At 41.3% G+C, this 21,135-nt stretch overlaps 2 protein-coding genes across 7 annotated transcripts in view; one reads left to right on the top strand and one right to left on the bottom strand.

Moving 5' to 3' along the window:
• PPM1E (protein phosphatase, Mg2+/Mn2+ dependent 1E) overlaps positions 1 to 18,186 on the top strand; it is a 223,597-nt gene extending 205,411 nt beyond the window's left edge. The window contains exons 3-7 of the mRNA XM_069602633.1: positions 2,707 to 2,906; positions 6,744 to 6,932; positions 9,687 to 9,830; positions 10,067 to 10,160; positions 14,441 to 18,186. Of these exons, the coding sequence (XP_069458734.1) occupies positions 2,707 to 2,906; positions 6,744 to 6,932; positions 9,687 to 9,830; positions 10,067 to 10,160; positions 14,441 to 15,501 (1,688 nt within the window). The 3' untranslated portion in view covers positions 15,502 to 18,186. The remainder of the gene's footprint in view (positions 1 to 2,706; positions 2,907 to 6,743; positions 6,933 to 9,686; positions 9,831 to 10,066; positions 10,161 to 14,440) is intronic.
• TRIM37 (tripartite motif containing 37) overlaps positions 17,025 to 21,135 on the bottom strand; it is a 141,513-nt gene continuing 137,402 nt past the window's right edge. For all 6 annotated transcript variants that reach the window (XM_069602626.1, XM_069602624.1, XM_069602631.1 and 3 more), the window contains one exon: positions 17,025 to 17,295. In XM_069602626.1, the coding sequence (XP_069458727.1) occupies positions 17,292 to 17,295 (4 nt within the window). In that variant the 3' untranslated portion in view covers positions 17,025 to 17,291. The remainder of the gene's footprint in view (positions 17,296 to 21,135) is intronic.

Here is a 21,135-nt window from a genome sequence, read left to right on the forward strand (position 1 = left end):
AGTGTCCATGTGCAGTCTAACTTGGGAACAGTAGAGCATGGTGTGAGTCAGATAGACCTGGGGTTGAGAGTGACATTACCTGTTAGTGAGATGTTCCAGAGACATAGAATGTAGCAGGTACTCAGTAAATGTTATCTTTTGGTTAGAAATGTGATAGCAGTTGTAATAGATGGTGTGAACAAAGACAAATCTAAAGTGAAAGTGAAGTCGCTCAGTCGTGTCCAACTCTTTTCGACCCCACGGACTGTAGCCTATCAGGCTCCTCCGTCCATGGGATTTTCCAGGCAAGAGTGCTGGAGTGGACTGCCATTTCCTTCTCCAGGAATCTTCCTGACCCAGGGAACGAACCCGGGTCTCCTGCATTGCAGGCAGACGCTTTACCGTCTGAGCCACCAGGGAAGCCTAAGACAGATCTAGCGGGTTACTAAATAAGACAGGAAGCCGGTATTATTTCCCTTGGCCAGTTTAATCTGTCTACACCAGGGCTGTGCAGTAGACATGATGGAAATGTTCTCTACCTGCACATTGTCCAGGGTGGTAGCCACTGGCCATATAAAGTTACTGAGTACTTGAAATATACCTAATGTGACCAAAAACTGAGTTTTAAATTTTATGTAATTTTAATTAAAGTTAATTAGCCACATGTAGCTAGTAAGCTACTCTGTTTCACAGTAGAGGTCTATATAGTAAGATAAAAAGTAATAAACCAAAATATGATGTTTTATATTATTATCTGAGAATCTGGAAACTATCCTGATAATTAATATCAGTCATTTGTCATCTCACCCCATGCTCCCTGAAAGTTTCTGAACTCACTTATTATTTTGCAGTCTTCCCTTGTGTTTGAGTCAAATGCAGACCCAAATAAACAGTCTGGATTTGGGGCAATATATTGTTGCAGAGACCAGATGGGTTGAAAGTGATAGAAATAGGTAATTGCTGGCTGAAAGAGACAGTCTTTGGCAACTAGTGTTTTAAACAAACAAAAAGATTGGAGTTGCTAAAAATAATCAAAATGTTAGGCTGTCTACTGGCCTCAGTTTTTCCCTCTTATACACACCTCTTTTACTCTTTAAACTTTTTTTCTCTTCCAAATGTACCCTTGATTTTCAGTTATATAAAAATGGCAAAGGGGACAAAGTCACATACATGGTTTGCCACCCTGTACTGTGTCAATGAGAAAAATAAAGGCAACAAAAACCTTGAGACCAGCTTTCTGAATATAGTCATTTAAAAAAGAATTTTGAATAAGAAAACAGGTAAAGTTACAGATTAAGGCAGCAGCAGGGTAGAGAATTTAAAAAAAAAAAAAGGAATCTCAGTTCCCAGGCCATTCTAGAACACACAGTCTCTCTTCTTTGAGATTTGTGCTCTAGATCCAAAGAGGCGTGTACAACCATTGCCCATCTGGTACATGTCTTCTCAGCCTGTCAAGCTGTATCTGACTTAGTAAAGTGAAATCAACAGTTGTTTTGAGAATTCTAAATTACTAGTGGCTCAGACAGTAAAGAATCTGCCTGCAGTACAGGAGACGCAGGTTTGATTCCCTGGGTCAGGAAGGTCCCCTGGAGAAGCGCATGGCAACCCGCTCCAGTATTCTTGCCTGGAGAATCCCATGGACAGAGGAGCCTGGTGGGCTACAGTCTATGGGGTCGCAAAGAGTTGGACACAGCTGAGTGACTTTCACTTCACTTCACTGGGATATAGGGGGAGCTTCTAAAATACTGGCCTGGGAAAACCTAATCTTTCCTTGGTTATTTCAACTGCTGCAACTTGAGTAGAGGACAGCTTGAGTGGAGATGATGTGAGATACAGTCTCCTGAGTACTCGTCAGTGTTGCTTGAAAGCTTACACATCTGTCCATCCACTGAGGGACGCAGGGAGACTCAGAAGTGAGCGAGGCTACTCCACCGAATGGGCCAAGTAGGAGACTCAGTAGTCTAGGGCGAAGAAGCCTCTGTTGGCGTCTGCTTTGTTCAGTCTAGGGTTACACACATCGACAAAATGTAAAGTACATTTTCCTTAGAGAAATATCGAACTTTTAAGATTCATTTGTTAACCTTTTGGTTAAACTGTATAAGCTCTTGCCCAAAACTTTAATTAAAAAATACATCAAATAACAAAAAACATATAGTTCAACTCTGAATTATGATCAGTTACAGGAAAGAAAGGAAACGAGTAAGATAAAGGAAGAGATGAGGAAAGAAAGAGATGAAGACAAACAGTAGTCAAAGTGAACCCTTCTTATTCCTGTACTTTGTAAATAAACAATATTTTCATAAGCCTTCATATTCTAATTCTTGGATAATCATTGTTCATCTTTCAGTCATTTTCCTATGCACAGGAGGCTTGGGTCTCCAGATGATAACCTTGGCAGCCAAACAAAAGTGCTCTGAAGTAGATAGCATGGCCAGAGTACTTCACCGGCTGGAAGGACTCCAGCCTAGGAATAGATCCAGCCCTGCTCAGAGGTTTTCTCCTCGTGACATAAGGGTATCTTAGTGGCAGCTGCTGGCTGATGATTTTCTATCAGACAGGTTGTCATTTTCTCTCTTCAGAGCAACATTTCATTTCTCACGAGAAGGAGGAATTTCTTCTACTGAGGAGGAGCTTGACTAAGGTGACCTACTTCTGTTTTCTCCTAGGCAGGCAAGTGTAAAGCAGTTTTACCAGGCTCTTCATTGGGGATTTCTGTTTCTTTCACAGAGATTGAGACAGTGAAATTGGCCCGTTCTGTCTTCAGCAAACTACACGAGATTTGCTGCAGCTGGGTGAAAGACTTCCCTCTCCGCAGGAGACCCCAGCTTTATTATGAGACATCAATCCATGCCATCAAAAACATGCGCAGGAAAATGGAGGACAAACATGTCTGCATCCCTGACTTCAACATGCTCTTCAACCTAGAGGTAAAGGGCACTTCTGAAGTGTCACGAGATTTGAAAAATAAAACACCATCACAGACCTGTCTTCTAATAAGAGAAGCTGTAGTAAACTGTAATAGTATCTCTGATGGCTTGGAATAGGACTAAGGGCAAAGTGGCACAGATTTGCTTCTTCGATTAGACGAAGGGAGAAGAACTATTTATTTCATGTGTTTTGAATAGGTAATGCATTCACATGGTTTAGAATTGGAAAATAAAACTCCCAGTCTTATCCTTGTCTCTCAGACACTTCAGATCCCTTCTGCGGAGGCAAATTACCAGCCCTTGTATAGCCTTCCAAAGACATTCTATAAACATACAAACCAAAAGGAAAACTGTTATATCTCGATAAAGCTGTTTTTTAAAGGAAACTATTTCTATAGTATAATCAAACATTATCTATTGAGTTCCCACATTACTATTTTGCTGAAGCAACACAAAATACAAACATAAAAGAATGAATTTGAAACTAAGATAGTTTTCTGATTTCATGTGACTGTTTTTAAAATCTTGGTTTCTGAGTTAGGAAAGTAGCTGGAATTACTTTTCCTGAATCTCTGTGACTGACAAATTGGATCATATGAGCCTTGTCAACTTAATAACCATTTTCTTGTTATCTTCCTCTTCTTTTTCTATTATGTTAATGCAAACAGAGGTAGGTTTGTTTCCTGTGCCTGTCGCTTGCCTCTTCACTCAAGTCCATTACTTTAAAATTACAATGTAGTGATTTATACAAAGCACACTATTTCCTTCACTTAGCAGCTAAAGTTAAATTTTAGCTGACTGTCAAGCAGTGATGGTGGGCTGGTGACTGGTGCTTATTTTACAGTATAGATCAGCTGACACCACACCCATGCAAATATAACGCCTAAAGGCCATAATGTGATAAACAGTCCTTAAATCACTGCACCCTTGAAGATTGTACTCAGGTTCGAGGGCATCATTACACTTTGTTAACCTGGTTGGTTTTCATTTTGCCTCAAAAATCAACCCAAAGGCCTAACTCAGCAAGGAGCTCTTGGCTATAATGAAACAGACTTTGAGGGCAATTGGGCAACATGTATTTAGAACTGTATAAATTTTCACACACTTTGATAATTTCAGCTTTGATTTTATATTATAAGGAAGCAGAAAATGCTTACATATTTTGTTTGACATAAATGTTTTTTACACAGCATTATCAATAATAAAAAATTGGAAATGATCCAAGTCTTATGTAGGAAATGATAGCAGTGATATGCTTGTAAGATGTATAGTACATATCCATTTAAAATAATGTCTTTGAGTAATACTTAATGACATGGGGGAAATGCTAATGATATGGTAAGTGACAAAAAGCAGGGTAAAAAATTTATGTACATTATTATCCTAGTTTTATTTTATTAAAAAATTTATATGTATAGAAAAAAGACTGGTTATCTGTGGATGGTTGTATTAGATATATTTATTTCCTTCTATGCACTTAAAGTGCCTGATGCTGGGAAAGACTGAGGGCAGAAGGAGAAGGGGGCATCAGAGGATGAGATGGCTGGATGGCATCACTGATGCAGTGGACATGACCTTGGGAAAACTTTAGGAGATGTTGAGGGACAGGGAGGCCTGGTGTGCTGCAGTCCACGGGGTCACAAAGAGTCAGACTTGACTGGGTGACTGAACAACACCATACACTTCTTTATTAGTCCAAATAAACATACATTATCTAATTGAAATATAGTCGATTTACAGTGTTGTGTTAGTTTCTGGCATACAGCAAGGCGATTCATTTATATATATATATAAATATCCTGAAGAATATATATATACAATTTTTCAGATTTTTGCATTGTGGTTTATTATAGAATGTTGAATATAGTTCCTTGTGCTATACAGTAGGACTTTGTTGTTTCTCAGTTTTATATATTATAGTTTGTATTTGCTAACCCTAAACTCCTAATTTATTCTTCTCCCACACCTTTGGTAACCACAGATTTGTTTTCTATGTCTGTGAGAATGTTTTCTGTTTTTTAAATAAGCTCATTTGTGTCACATTTTAGATTCTGCATATAAGTGATACTGTATGGTATTTGTCTTTCTGACTTCCTTGTCTTAGTATGATAATCTCTAGGTCCATCATTGTTGCTGCAGATTACGTTATTTCACTCTTTTTATGGCTAAGTAGTATTCCACCACACACGTGCACTCCCCCCGCCCCATCTTCTTTATCTATTCATCTGTCGACAGATATTTAGGTTTCTTCCATAGACCCATTATCTTTATAACAGGGAAGATACCAGCATTTTTTTTTAAAGAAGAGATCCTGTTGGCTCCTTTGTTTCTTCTGATGTTACATTGTTTAAGAATCTCTTTACCAGCCTCACATTGTCTAAAGTATATTCTCACGCCCACATGAAACTATTACTGCTCCCTTCTTTTTTGTGATGATCCCATATCAGCTCACTCATCGTTTAAAAACTGTTTACATATGCTATTTTAAAGTTTACCCTTACCCTGCCAGTTGAACTGTTTAAAAATGAGTACATTTTAAAAAATTACTGCTGTTGAGGACTTTCCTGCTGGTCCAGTGGCTAAGACACCGCGCTTCAAAAGCAGGGGGCCTGGGTTTGGGGACTGGACCCCACGTGCTACAACTAGGAGTCCAAACACCTCAACTAAAGATCCTGCGTGCTGCAATGAAGATCAGAGATCCTGTATGCCGCAGCTAATACCTGGGGTAGCCAACTAGATAAATATGTTTTTTTAATTTACTGTTACTTTTTAAATAAAAATGTTTGTTGAGATATATTGAACAACTATGTATAAAGTAAATAAACTACAAGAATATAGTATATAACACAGGGAATACAGCCAATATTTTATAGTAACTTTAAATGAGCTGTAATCTATAAAAATTTCAAATCACTCTGTTGTATACCTGAAACTAATACTATAAATCAATGCAGTGAAGTTGCTCAAGCGATTCATAGGATTTATAGTATTTCCTCTAAGTGAGCCAGAGCTGAGATTTAAACATTGGAGTTGAAGAAAAAGAAAAAACAAGTTCTTACTGAGTTAAATGTAATCTTGTGATTAGGTGTCCTGTGTCGAGGTAAATCACAGATTTGGAAGACCCTCCTCTGGCAGCTTGCCTACAGCTTCAGGCACTGAGTGGGCAAGCAAATGGGAAGCAACATCTTGAATTAGGGGGCAAGGTTACAGGGCATGTAGATGTCTCATGTGGTTCAAGTTTGTGTAGCGTATTTAGAGACTGTGTTATTTATGGTGAGAATACAATGTGATCATGAATGATTTATGAAGCCAATATTATAGTTTAGAAGTATGTGTATGCTTTCATTATCTGTGTATTTTAAATAATCAAACATAATTGGCCTTGTGCTTAATTATTTCCTATTGTCCTGAGTTTCTAATTTATTATTAAAATATTTTCATTTTGACAAACATCTTCAATCCAGAACAGCCTTTGCTCAGCTCCTCCTCCTCCCTTCTCTTTCCTCCCCCTCCACACAACTTGTAACAGCAACTTTGCAGCAAATGGATGTGGGTGGTTTCCATGGTACAAGACAACAGCTTTCACAGTGAGAGAGGGCACTTCAGCCTGAGCTAATTGGGCATGATGTGTTCCAGTGTTCTGGTGTGTAAACACAGATGCCCGAATATTGCAGGTATTTTAGCTGTGGATCAGGCACGTCAGAGAAGGGAAACATTCAGTCTCATTCCCCGGGTGACAGGGCAGTGGAGGAGGATGGGCAGCAGGGCAGGGGACTGGCTCATCTGAGGCACGCCATACCTTAACTCCCTGAACTGCGTCTGTGTTTCCATGGACAGGACCAGGAAGAACAAGCTTACTTTGCAGTGTTTGATGGCCACGGGGGAGTGGATGCTGCCATCTACGCCTCCATTCACCTGCACGTTAACTTGGTGCGCCAGGAGATGTTCCCCCACGACCCTGCCGAGGCCCTGTGCCGAGCCTTCCGCGTCACCGACGAGCGCTTTGTCCAGAAGGCCGCCAGGGAGGTATGCTGCTTTCACAGGAGCCCAGCCGTGATACGCCAGCTGAGCTCGCTTGTTCTGTGGCTAAAGGGCTATTTTGGATTTTCTCTTTTGTGATAGACATTATTTAAAGCTCTCTCCCAAACTACGTTCTTGACACACAGTATTGGATTCTGTTGTAGGCCTGATTCTGTCTTTAGGAATAGATTTAGTGGGGTGCTATGATGTACTGTAGAGAATCTCCAAGCTATAATTTTCTGAAAAGCCAGGAGGCTGCTGGATTTGGCAGGTGAGTTTCACCTTATTCACCATTGCCTGTCAGGTTCGCACCAGGACCAGCTCTCTAAGGAGACTTTTGCTGACAAAATCTGAATATGGTGATTAAAACAATGGTCTAAAAAGGAAACAGAAGCTGGGATTTCTCCATGCATTTGGTTCTGAATGGGTTGGCAGTGTTCGCTGTGTATCTCTTGAGGAAAACTTTTGCCTGGAGAGAGTGAATCCTTAGATGCTCCTTGAACTGGTTTTCTCTTAACAGGAAGAAAAGTCAGAGCTCACGTCCCAATTTCTTAAGGTTAATCAGACCTAAGGTTTTACTCTGAGTGAATGACAGGAGCTATATTAAGATCTAAAAGTAAAGATTTTAATCTAATTATCATTCTGGGCATTGGTACAAAATTAACTACAGGACTTTATACTCATTTCCAACTAGGGACCAACAGAAAGACAATATTTTTTTTAATTTTAAAAAGCAATTGCAGAATTATATACACACAGAAAAATAAGACCCCTGCCCTGTGACTTAAGCATTAACTCTTTTTGAAATGGACTTGGACAGAACAGGGTAATCCTTTAATCCATTTCTTTGATCTCATTGTTATGCTATAGGGCAATCATGGGGCTTGGAATTAACTAAGCAGTAATTCAGCTCTGCTTGGTGTTAAGCAAGGGCGGTGCTCTGTGTCCCCGCCTGCCCCCCAGGTTTAGATTAATACACAAACCCAACAACAGTAACCACTGGGCTCTGCAAATAGAGGTGGGCTAGAAAACAAAACAGAGTTGTTGCCCCCAGACTTGGCCAGTCTCCTGGGGGGACCACCAGGCTTGGCGCTGCCGGCTGTCTTCACTGGGACTGAGGCCATGGCCTGACCTTGTGAGCTGGCCTGTTATCGTCGACCTTGTCTTCATCCTCTGTTGTGTCCCTTTCCTTCTGTGTCCTCAGAATCATGGCTTTCTTCCTGACCATGTTCACCTCGTTTGCTTTGCCAATGATTCTAGCTGTCTCTCGGTCTTGCCAACAGTTCTCTTGAATAATTTAGGTTCGTCTCCGCAGTTCCTTCTCTCCTCCTTGTGCTTCCATGTGCTGCTAACTGCTGGGGAGAAAGCAGCAGCTATTCCTGTTGCGCGGCGGCCCTGCCTCCTGTTCCCTCTGGGGCATATGCACTCGAGTGTCTTTATCATGTGTTCCAGGGGCTGAGGTGTTGAACATTCTGTGTGGGAAGGCATTTTATTGGTGGGTGAGGATTTATAACAAACTTTCCCTATATAGGGAAAATGAGAAGTTGTTTTCTCATTGGATGCAAGAGGCCTGCTACCACCCTTGATGCACTGGTTCTAATTTAGGCCAAGTCCTTAGTAACAAAAAGTCATACTTATTTGGTGGTGACTCATGTCAAAAGGAGGGCTTCCCCGCTGGCTCAGCGGGTAAAGAATCTGTCTGCAGTGCAGGAGACCAGGGCTGGATCCCTGCGGCAGGAAGATCCCTTGGAGAAAGGAATGGCTCCCCACTCCAGTATTCTTGCCTGGAGAATTCCAAGGACAGAGGAGCCTGGGGGCTATGGTCAGTCCATGGGGTCACAGTGGGACAAGACTGAGTGACTATAACTTTCACTTTTTTTTTTTCATGTGAAATGGAGAGATTTTAGGATAGTAGTATCAAGAACATTAAGTACAGTGGTACTGAGCTATGAAATTCCAGGCTGATGTTAGTTTTTCATGCAATATTCCAAAGGCAAAGGTCCCTAAAATTATTGTAGATTTTGGTTTGTTTTTTTTTTTTTTTGGTTTTGTTTTTTAAAGGTAGAAGCATCTTAGCACTCCAGGGAATGTATGTTCTTTCTTGGCTCCTATTTAATATCCAGAGTATGAAGCATTTGTTGTGCACCAACCAGATGCTTTGTATGCTATTTTGTAAAGCTAGGACCGCCCCTGCCCCCCCCCCCCCCCAAAACATACAGTAGGTCAGTAACAAGACAGAGACCAGAATATGGAGATCTTTACTCTAAGGGTTGATATGGTGGTTTAGCACTGGACCATGAGGGAAAAATTTCAGTTGGGTACCGATCTGTACCTGCCCTCGGGCAAGTCACATCGCCCGCCGTAGTTTTCTTCCCTGTGCATGAAACGGAATAGAGGACTTCCCTGGTGGTCCAGTAGTTGAGACTCTGTGCTCCCAACACAGGGCACAGTTTCCATCCCTGGTCAGGAAAGATCCTGCATGCTGCATGGCGTGGCCAAAAAATAATAAGTAAAGTGAACTGATAATTGTCTCTGCACTGCATATCACAGATAAAATCTATATGTGTGTGTGCACATACAAATACATCAAGCATGGAAAAATGCACTGAGAAATAGGAATTGCTATTTTATTTGTGAAATCAAGTTATTGGTAGTTTTGCTTCCATCTGAAAAGTCTGTATTATCTACAAATTGCTTCTCAATGAGAATTTGATGTCTGCTAATTTTTACTGACTCTTGTTTTATTTATATTACTTTCAGAGCTTAAGATGTGGGACCACAGGAGTGGTGACTTTTATCAGAGGCAACATGTTACATGTGGCCTGGGTGGGTGATTCCCAGGTTATGCTTGTGAGGAAGGGCCAAGCTGTTGAACTAATGAAGCCACACAAACCAGACAGAGAGGTAGGTATGCTCTGTTCTGTTAGGGCACACGCCATAGGCAGTTTTCTAGTTATTACTTTTCAGTTATTATTATAATTATCACCATTATCTCAGCAACCAAGCCCACCTTTCAAAGGAAGAGTAAAGAGAACCCTTTCCGGGAAGCCGATGAATATTATATCTGTTGTTTACTGTTAAGGTAGCTGAATAAATCTTGAATCCAATTATTTGCTTCTTTCTGTTGCATTGCTGTGCAGGATGAAAAGCAGCGGATTGAGGCCCTTGGAGGTTGTGTAGTCTGGTTTGGTGCCTGGAGGGTGAATGGAAGTCTGTCTGTCTCCAGAGCTATTGGTAGGAAAAACCAATTAATTATTTTTTCTCCAAACTGTCCTCTTCCAGAACACTGTTCTTCATGTTAATGTGATACAACAAGGGAACCTGAGATAATAACTTAGATTTTCAGAGTGCTTGTTATTGTCTAATGCCTCTTTTAATTAATTATTTAACCTACACATTTATATAAATTCCATTTTTAAAAGGGAACTATATTAAGAGATATAGAACTTACTAGTTTCTTTTTTTTAAAGGGAAGCCTTTAATCTCTGGAATACAAATCTGCTTAAAGCCCAGTGATCCTCATTTTCCATTCCATTTGGGTCAAATTTAGCTTAAATCAGTATTTTCCAGAAAATGGAAGTCCCTATATTTTATCTTGCTTATATCTTTCATTTTCTCATTGAATTCTAAAATGACACAAACAACATGCTTTTTGGGTGAAAATAATTTTTACTATATTAAAATTAGGAAACTAATTCTACTCTGTGTGGAGTGGAGTTGTTAGATTACCCTGGGATTTCAGAAAATCTACTTCCCTGGAACCTAAATTCTTTAAAAGAAGGGTAAAGTCGATGAAACTCTTTGTTGAAGATTCAGAGTAAAAAGCTGAGCTGGTTGGACAGAATGTGAGGGTGTGCTTCAAAGAGCGGGCTACGGCCGTTTCTTTCTCACTTTTGCACCTGGGTCTGTTGCGTTGGATTTCATGGCTTAGCTTCACTTTGTTTTTTTTGTTCTTTTTTTTTTTTTTAAAGACCAGATGAATGTGTGTGTCTCTATGGGTAATATGCGTGTATTCAGTTCTGTCACTGCCTCCTAAAGAAATGAAGTGCTTTGACATAGGATAGCATGGATAAATGGAGTTGATGTCTGATCCCCAGATTTTGCTTATCATTACCAAAAAATTCCAGAACATTAATAAAATCTCAAAGGACTGATTCCATTTCACCATTGATGTGATTTCCCTCCCACTCTTTGGGAAGGTGCTGGCAAGCTGTGAAGTGGCCCAAATGTGAGCAGCAGAAGGCGGAAAGAAAGAGGAAGCTCAAAGATTCTGCAAATACCTCTTGAAAAATTGAGAGTAGGCTTCACCTTAGACCAAGGGAGTCATTAAGAAATCTGGAATAAGGCCAAAAGGGGGAAATTTATGATTCTTAAAACACACCTTCATATAGGATTATTTTTGACAACTCCAGAGACCTCTTCTCTTGATCTTACTGTCTTTGTCAGAGTATTGCAAGATATCTTTAATGCTTGTTATAGAAGCAACTTTACTAGAGAATTCTTGTCATTTCTTGCTTCTAAAAATATGACATAAGGGGAAAAAGCAATGTCCTTGAATAAATGCCAGTTGAAGAGGAAACAGGGCTGACTGCAGAGAGGAAGTGACTTCGGAGGTGGATGGGAGGACAGAACCTAGAGAAGGCCCCCGGGAGGGAGGCGTGCAAACACATGGGCGTCTCCGAGGGTGCGTCCTGTTTCAGGAACAGGGACAGGTGCAGGAGGCTGGGGCGGGGGATGGGGTGAGGAGAGGCAGTGTTGGCGCCAGGGTGCGGAGGGGCTTGAATGCCAGCCTCAGGGTCTGGGCTTCACTGGGTGAGTGAGCCGAGGGCCCACGTGGTCAGGTTTGTGTTTATAAATATTTAATGATTACAGAAGATGAATTAGAGAGAAAAATCTAGATGAGAGATCATTCAGAGATGTGGACAGCTAAAAAAACAGGAATACAGAAGAGTATAAATTGATGAGACAGAAGTGACAGCTTTTGGGGCGAAAGAGGAAACTTAACTTCTAGGTTTCTGACTTGTGTCACTAAGAAGATGATAAAACATTTGTAATAAAGCAGCAGCAGTTGAGGGGCAGGGAGGAGGGAAGATAATGAGTTCATTTTGGACATATTTGCATTCTGGGTGCCTGTGGGACGTCTCAGAAGAGGTAATTTATATGCAGTTGGAAATACAGATCTGGAGCTTAGCAGAGTTGTGAGTTAGAGATTTGAGAATTCATCCCATTTTGGAAATAACATTAACAACCTGTGAAGTGACTTTATATATATCTATCTATGTATGTATGTATATACAGTAGTTGAAACCACAGAATGGATGACACTGCCCAGGAATATAGCGTGAAGAGAGACCAAGGCTGAGACTCATTGCTTACGGTAGAAGACCGTGAAGCCATACTCTCTGGGTTTGTGTCTTGGCCCTGCCACTTGACCAGCTGTGGGCCTAGGTGATTTACTGAACTTCTCATACCTGTTTGTTCCCTTGTAAAGCAGGACTAGTAATAGTACCTAACTATTGTTTTTGTATTAGATAGTATAATACACACACATACACTTAAACCCTGCCTGGCACAGACTTAGCATACAGTGATGTGGGGTGCTATTATTTTCTTGGGGGGGTTGCTATTAAATGAAGGAGCCAGTAAAGAAAAACAGGAAGAGACACAGACGCAGGGTATCAGATGCTGGGGAGGGGGTTTTCTAGGCGTATGGAGTCAACAGGGTCAAATGCTACAGAGGTCAAGTGAGTTAAAAATTCCCAGAATTTTGAAAACAGAAAATGGTTGTAGATAGAGGTAAATTGCTAGAGATTGTTTTTTAAGTTAGGAGGAGGAATTGAGGGAATTCAGGCCCGGTAAACTTAATTTTCTTTGACGTAGGAAATTATGCCATCTACCAAAATCCAATAACTGAATTGGAAAGAGTCAGAGAATGTAAGATTTGGAAAGCTCATGGAGTAAATCAGGGGGCTAAATAAAGAAAAGAAAAAGGACTCCTAAGCAGAGTTCAACTCTACTCAGAAAATAAATGACATTAATACTTTAAAAATGAAACACATTTCAACTGTTTCTCCCCCTGAGCCCTTTGGATTGATGATCCAGAGTTGACATGATACAGTTTCTGGCATATGGAGAGAGGGGGTAGAAGACCAAAGGATGGTGCCATTTCTACTGTGAAATGGGTGATCATGCCCTCCTACCAAATTTGGGCGAAATGTCATGAATTTGACATCTAACAGTAGAGCAGGTGAAAAGCCAGAATTCTGGCAGCATTTTCTCTTGTGCAAATCTTTGTATGTTCTGTTCCAAACTAACAGTTGCAGTAGCCTTTTAATTGAAGCACTAAAACAAGGTTTTTGGGAACAGTATGACTCAGATCACATTTATTTTTAGAGCTGGAGTTCAGAAAATAATGGTAATAACACAGTCAGGTGGAGTAGGGGACGGGGACGTCTAGTCAGGTGGGTTGGTGGAGGACGCTGACTCCCCATGATTGGAAGCTGTGACAGCCTACTGGAAGACTACACAGTATCGAACTAAAACTGGCAAGATCAAAACCATACCTGAGGAAGACGGGTCTTGCTACTGTATGAAAAAGACTAGGTTCTTGTCTTGCAGATAAACTAACCCAAGTAATTAAATACTAAGTTGTCTGTTGTTTAGGGCATCCCATCGTGTGGTCTGCTGGGTAGGGCACATGGCCCACAGCGGTTCTAACAAGTTATCCGTAATGTTCCTATTGAGCTTTCTGGGCCTGTCTGAAGATTAAACAGAGATGTGAAATACTGGAGAGAACTTTACTAGAGTAGGAGAGAACCGATAACAGATCCCACAAACAGTGACACTGTGGCCTGGGCATCTAAGTAAGTGTACTTACCTTCACTTTCTCTGCCCCGAGTCAGAAGGGCCAGTTTCAGTGCATTAAAGAGGATAGTAACTGAAGAGAGTCTTTAAAGCGCTGTGACCTGGATCCAGGCATCCTGACTCTGCTGCCTGCATCCTTGACCACTGTGCTATCTGCTACTACTTTAAGAATGATAACGCACTTCGTAAGCAAACAAACAAACAAACAAACAAACTACCAATGAATTATGATCCCCCAACCTAGGAATTGCTCAGTACTCCATGTTTTTTATGTAGAGAAGCCGATGAGTATCCTTGTAGCGATGTTACTGGCTACCTGACAGGCAGAGGGCCCATTTGCTAGGCTCTCTCCAAGTACTAAGGAGCATAGTGAATGTAAACCAGGGACCTGGAAGTTCTAAAATGCGTTGCAGATGATCTATTACCGCAGTAATCTGGTGACAGAAACCTAGCTTAGTTGGGCCCGAGTTCTCCAGTCTGTTGCTGTACCAAATATTCAACTACACATTACTCCCTAGCAGTTGCCTCTGTGTCTCTGGCAATACTGTTCCCTCAACAGAGGGCCCTTCTCTGCTCAGGACATTAGAGCTGGCCATAAACATTCTGACCTGCAAGAGAAACCAAAATGACCTGTTTGCGAATTCCCGCAGGAGATGCTGAACATAAGCCATACATCTGTGGGGATGCCGATTCTGCCTCTACCGTTCTGGATGGAACTGAAGACTACCTCATTCTGGCCTGCGATGGCTTCTACGACACCGTGAACCCTGACGAGGCCGTGAAAGTCGTGTCCGACCACTTGAAGGAGAATAACGGAGACAGCAGCATGGTTGCCCACAAGTTAGTGGCATCAGCTCGGGACGCGGGGTCAAGTGATAACATCACTGTTATTGTGGTTTTCCTGAGGGACATGAACAAAGCTGTAAATGTTAGTGAGGACTCAGATTGGACAGAGAACTCTTTCCAAGGAGGGCAAGAAGCTGGTGGGGATGACAAGGAGAGTCACGGGGAGTGCAAGCGCCCCTGGCCCCAGCACCAGTGCTCCGCCCCGGCCGATCTGGGCTACGAGGGGCGTGTGGATTCTTTCACGGATAGAACCAGCCTGAGCCCAGGGTCCCAAAGCAACGTGCTGGAAGACCCGGGCTACCTAGATCTCACACAGATAGAAACAAGCAAGCCTCACGGTGCCCAGTTTTTGCCACCAGTTGAGATGTTTGGTCCTGGTGCACCAAAGAGAGCAAATCTTATTAATGAGCTAATAATGGAGAAAAAATCAGTTCCATCATCATTGCCTGAATGGAGTGGTGCTGGAGAGTTTCTCTCTTCTTTTAATGTGGGTTCAATAGGGCAGCAGGTGTGCAGCACAGAGAGCTTGCCTCCTGTTTGTTCTAGGCTGGAAAACGAACAGTTCAAGTTCCTGGGAAAGAGAGTTTCTAGGTTATCTCATTTACACTACCACTACTCAAAGAGGCGGCATGGATTCAGGTTTAATCCGAAGTTTTATCCTATTCTCTCTGCTCAAGAGCCTTCCCACAAAACAGGCACTAGCCTGTCCTCACTTATTCGAAATGGGAAGAGAAATAGGGTGTTACGAAGTTCTCTGCTGTGGAGGCAAACCAGCTGGAAAGGATGCAGTGAAAGTGTGATGAGGAAGCCCAAAGAGAGCAGCGACCCTTCACACCCCGAGCTTCCCTGGAGCTTTCAAATGTAATCCTCTCTCTAGAGTAGGCTAGCTAGCTCTCCCCCAGTACAGATACCACTGTCAGAGTAGAAACAAGGTAGGTCTTTCTGAAATATGTGTGCTTCATTATGAGCCATGGATGGCTCAACTCTTAAATGTAAATAGATCTCTAGGAAACTCAATGCAGTGTTTTCAATCTGATAATAAACAGTACTGGCGATTTCACTAGCAAAACTATACCACTGGTCCCTGTGATGTGTCTCTATACCTACATACAACCCCCAAGACCCCGTCACGTCACTAGTGGAGGCTTGCAAGTTATTTCAGTTAGGATATATAGCGCTGAAATCTTGAGGCAGGTGAAATTCGGTCTGATGTGCCTAATATATCTCTGGAAAACTTAATGCAGAATTAGATCTACTTGAGGAATGTTCCTCAGAAGACTGGGGACTGAGGGAAAACCTCTCCCCCTTTTTTGGTAGGTAAAAGACTAAAAGCCATATGGGTTTTAACTGGAAAAAATGAAAGTAGAAAAACTAGTGTAAAAATGTCATATTCTCAGACTTGTGAGGTGGTATATAGTCAAACAGCTTCACTCATTTTTTTCCTGTAACATAAAAGACCAACAATGAAAATTTTTTGAATTAAGTATTTCCTAGGGCTGTAGCTATTTGGGAGTTTCATAACCTGTTATGGTGCTTTTGACGGAATTGTTTTTTAGAAGACCGCTGTCAACTGGTTTTAATCTATGATGCTAATGTGTTTTCCACTGTACCTTCATCTCAGGAATAAAAACTTGTTTAATGGAGATGATTTCAGGTACAAATAGACTAGAATCAAGTTGCCATTTTAAAAGAAAATCAAATAGTATTTCTATTTTTTCTGCCTTTTTTCCTTTTTTTAAAGTTCACAGACAGTAAAGGCATATACTACAATAAAATAAAAAGTGGTTTTGGAGAATGAAAAATACTAGTTTTAACTTCTCTAAAGTTGTTTCCCCTGAGGAAACGGAATAATTGGTATCGAAGAGGCTGAAAGTAACTGCCGAAAGTGAGCCCAGAGGCCAAGCACAGAGAGTGCACTGCAGCTGCGGTCTGTTCAGTTGTGGATTTGAGTCCCGGAGCTTCAGGCCGGAGCGCCAGGACACATGCTGCTCATCTCAGTGTTTATGCACATTTGATGTTTTGAAACTGTCTGCATTTTGCCATTTCTTCAGTTTCAAGTCGAACCGTATCTGCAACTAGAGGCAGCAAATAAACTAATCATCAGGTTAACTGAGTGCAGCAGCCTGGTTCTGAGAATCATGCAGTGTCTCCGCAGGACGTTCTGCCCTCTCCCAGTCAGGCGTGGAGCCACTGGCTCCCTCGTGCTGTCGGGAGACGCTGAATGCTCCTGCTGAGAGGTTCACACAGCACAATACAACTATTTTATGCTCCCCAGACTCAGAATGGAGGACTAAGATTCCTGGATTTTAAAACCAGGGGGACTGAAGCATATTTTGGTGTGCCAGGGTAGCCAAAGCAAATAAATGAAAGATGCATTTCAGCAACAGATTGTTAATCTACAGATTTTATTTTTTAAAATTTGGATGTAAGTAGAGATTTTCAGTATTTTTCTTTTTTGAAGTCATTTCTTCTTTTCTCAAGTCTTGTGACACATGGCTGAAAAGGAGGGCGTACACAGGAATCCAGCCATAGCACCAGAGTCTTTTCACCATCCCGAGGCTTCACCCCCGTCCATGGACCTCACTCACATCTGCCATTTTCTGAAGCCTAGTTCATGTTAACAACCCATCAGGTGCAGTGTCAGTTCAAATCGGATTACCTAGGGAAATAAGAAAACAGGCAGCAGAACATTGGTACAGACAATAGTCCAAAGCACTCAGCCAAGTCAAAAAATTTAGAAGATTCTTCTATAGTTGTCTATTGCTAATGATTTTGATCAGAATAAAGAAGGTGAAAGAAGGTACAAGTCAAGTGATAGGTTTTCTTCAGTGGGAAAAATGGCTGGAAATTGGGAGTAACAGGCATCTTTAAGGGTCTGAATTTTGTAGGTGTAACTACATACGCAGTGTTAACTCCATTTCTCATTCCAGTAGCCCTCTAGAAAATAAAAGTAGTTCTAGTGTGGTCACATTATAAGCCAATAATGTACAAATTAGCAACTATTCATTTGTTCACAACATACATATTTATAGAGTAGTTAGGTACCACTTGTAAGGTAGGTCCTTTAAAATTCTATAATACTTATTAAAGTAGTGGTTATTGGTCTGACATATGCTGCTCTTGGGTCTGTCTATCAACTAGATAAAAAGCAGTGCTTTGTGAAATGCAGTGTTATATCTTAATGCCACTGGTGATAGAAAGTAGTTCCCTTCAGTTCAAATCCTGTGCCCTTATTTGCTGCTTGCTGACGTAAGCAATAAGTACCCCTCTAACTAATGGTATCTACACATTTCTGTAACTTGTATTTAATGATGGTGTATCTGGTGATTGTAAAATATTAGACAGATATAAAAGTATATAATATATATTCACTGTTAGTGCTGAGGTATATAGTCTGTGAATTATGTGTTTTGTACTTCTATTCATTGCGTACCTTAGTGATGGTGGAGAAGATCTACACCCAGTCCTTAAGAGTGGCAGTATCCCTTTTACGATTTAACATGATCTGCATCAATTTGTTTGCTTGCTGAAGTTTTGTTAGAATAGGAAATAGTAAAACAAATATTAAAAAGAGAGTGTAGTACTGGTTAGGGAAACAGACTTCAAGTCACTGACTGAAGTCACACGAACTCCTTGTACATTCACTGTGAGTTTCAAAGGGAATCGGTCCCTAATTTCCTTTGTTCACTTTCCGAATGTGGACTTTTAAGAGAGATCTAAGGTTAAGTAACATTACAGCACCCAGCACTGGGGCTGTTAATCCTGTTTAGGTCTGTACTGAAAAGGAAGGTGGAAATACATGTATATATCTTTTCTTTACCTAGAAGTGCCATCCATTGTCCTTGAATTAATATAAAGTTACTGTTGCATTTAATTTAACTAGGAGGATCCTCAAAAGTAACACCTTTACCAAGGACAATGTCAACAATGTCAGTGTCAACCCTGAGTCTGCTTCTGACCACGTTTATAGTGGCCACGGCTGGCGTGGTGGCATAGTGTCACTGCAGCTCACGACACCAGCGCGCCTTTGCTGGACACTGTGCCAGGAAGAAGCGCAACATCCGATGGGCAGATGATACATAAAGAAGTTAAGTGTTTACAGATAAAACTGCTGGGGTTCAGGTACTTCCTTCCCCAGCAAAGGCTTGCTGAGGCTTTGTGAGAAAGTGATCTAAATTATTATTTTAATTTTTAAACATAATTTGTTAACTCAGTGATCATTCTCATGGAAGCAAGGCCATAAAAAGGAATACTGCAGTTTTGACCCTACAATTTAGGAGAATTACTCTTTGGATTGTCAGTTAGCTAAAGAACATACTTTTTTTTCACCTTTTAAAATCATGTGATGTTAAAGGACAAGTGCCCACTCTTCCCTTCTGACCTGTGAATAACTTAAATGGTTTTTTCCCCCAAAAAACAAAGTACTGCCAGTATTATGACTATTTTCTGAGACAAATGGTACTGTGTTAAAAAAAAATTGTTACTTCCTCTAGCAGCATTTTATCTTCCATTGTAAAGACTATTTGTTGTACTAATTAGAAAATATGAAATAAGATAGGGAACTCCAGACTGACACAGCAGTTGTTCTGGAAAAGGAAAATAATGAACTTTGATGTAGTAACTCAGCTATCGATACATTATTGCTAACTCTTACTCTAGGTGCTCTTTGGTGAGAGACACGCTTTGTTCTCTTGTTCATATTTTCCTGCAAAGAATTCTCTATGGAGTCGAGCAAGTGAAGTGAATCATTTCTTACCAAGCAAACTTATCAATTTATACAGCTCACTTTTGAGTTCAGTTGTAATCATGAGTGATCCTTCATATTTTATTTAAAACTGTTCATTCAGGTAAGAAGTATGTTGAAATTTTGCCAATATCTTAATAAAACCCAGCAATTTAAAAACATTGGTCATCTGTCTTTTTGTTCAAAGGAAGGTTACGTAGTTCTAGGATTTAATTTGATTTTCTCAGAACTGAAAATAAACTCCTGAGGTGGCGGTCTCTAAACTTTAAAGCGGGGACACTGAACAAAGTTTGCTAAGTGCTGCTACAGTTGTTAGTCCCTCCCCAGAAAAGCCAGAAGAGATCCTTCTCATCTTACACACATGTCCCCCATCAGGTTAATGCTGGGGGTTCATCCTAAAATGAGGAACAGGACCTGCGAATGGCTAAGTGCTGACTCCTCAGACCTCCCAATTACTTTATTCTTCAAACTCTGCATCCAGCCAGAGTTCTTCCCTCTCCCTTGGTCTTTCTCCTTTTAGTTTCAAACTGGAAGAAAGGAAATAATCAGGTGAACTGCGGCTGAAAGTCTGTCCAGAGGAATGCTTTAAGAGAGTAACAGGAGATAGGACAACGCAGTCCTAATGCCGTCAGTACCCTGCATTCGTACCCGCCTCTTACCACCATTAAGTCCTAGGAGATTAATTTCAACCTTTAACTCCCAATCACTGAAATTCATTCAGTACTTAAGTGTGATTTTATATAAACTCAAAGAAATAAGAATTGAGAAAAAAATGAAGGGCTGAAAGAACCTTATTTGCAAGAGTTTGCTACAGTAGGGAATGAAAGAAAAGCAATATTTTGGTTAAGTATTATTTATACTTGAAAAAAATCCCCTATTGGTATTCTAGGTTCAAAAGAACATCTTTTTCTGAAGCAGCAGCACACAGACACACATGGCTCTTTCAGTTTTCTATTTCCTAGGTTTTTTATAATCTCATCACTTTTATAATTAAAAATATTTTGGGATAGAAAACTAAAAATGGCCCATTATTTTCCAAACCGTGAATCTGAACTACTTATGTTTTTGATTAAGAAATATATGAGAGCCACAGTGCTTCCAGCTTCCAACTCTGGAATGCAGAGCTGAAGGGGATGCTGCTTCCACTCTTGTAAATAAAAGCCAGATTTACTTCCGATCATGACTTTTTTCACACTCAGAGTTGAGGCTGCAACTGGCCCAAGTGTAAAAGGGGCCGGCACCACTCAGCACTGGTTTAGAGGAGGGCAGCTCTGGAAGCCAGCCGTTCGGCGAGAGAGAGTGCTGGCTGACCGATACAGGCAGAGTGGGGGCCGTCCTGGGAGCTGCGCAAACCAGCGGAGTCCGCCCTCCCTTGCAAACCCTACCAGGACTCAGAAAAGGGCCGGGGCGGAGCAGGTCCAGCAGGGCGAAGTGGAGGGCCGGGGGGCCATCACCCTTCCCTCGGCTCACCCACACAAGCATCGTTCTGTGGAGGAAGGGCCACAGACGCTGCCCCGAGGGCACCTGTGACAAGCTGATGGAAGGGAACAGGAGCAAAACCCTGCTCCTGGGGAGGAGGAGTATCAGCAGGCCTGTAAATAGCTGTGGAGGAGTAAGTGAATCTACACACAGTGAGGAACGCTGCACCTTAATCCAAGAATGCCAGTCCCGACCCACATGAGGTCGAGCTTCAAAGAACACAACAGTTCTGGGCAGGCAGCAGAGCAACAAAAGTCTGCAGAGACGTTAACTCGG

This window comes from Ovis canadensis, chromosome 11 (assembly GCF_042477335.2).
Source record: "Ovis canadensis isolate MfBH-ARS-UI-01 breed Bighorn chromosome 11, ARS-UI_OviCan_v2, whole genome shotgun sequence".
NCBI lineage: Eukaryota > Metazoa > Chordata > Mammalia > Artiodactyla > Bovidae > Ovis > Ovis canadensis.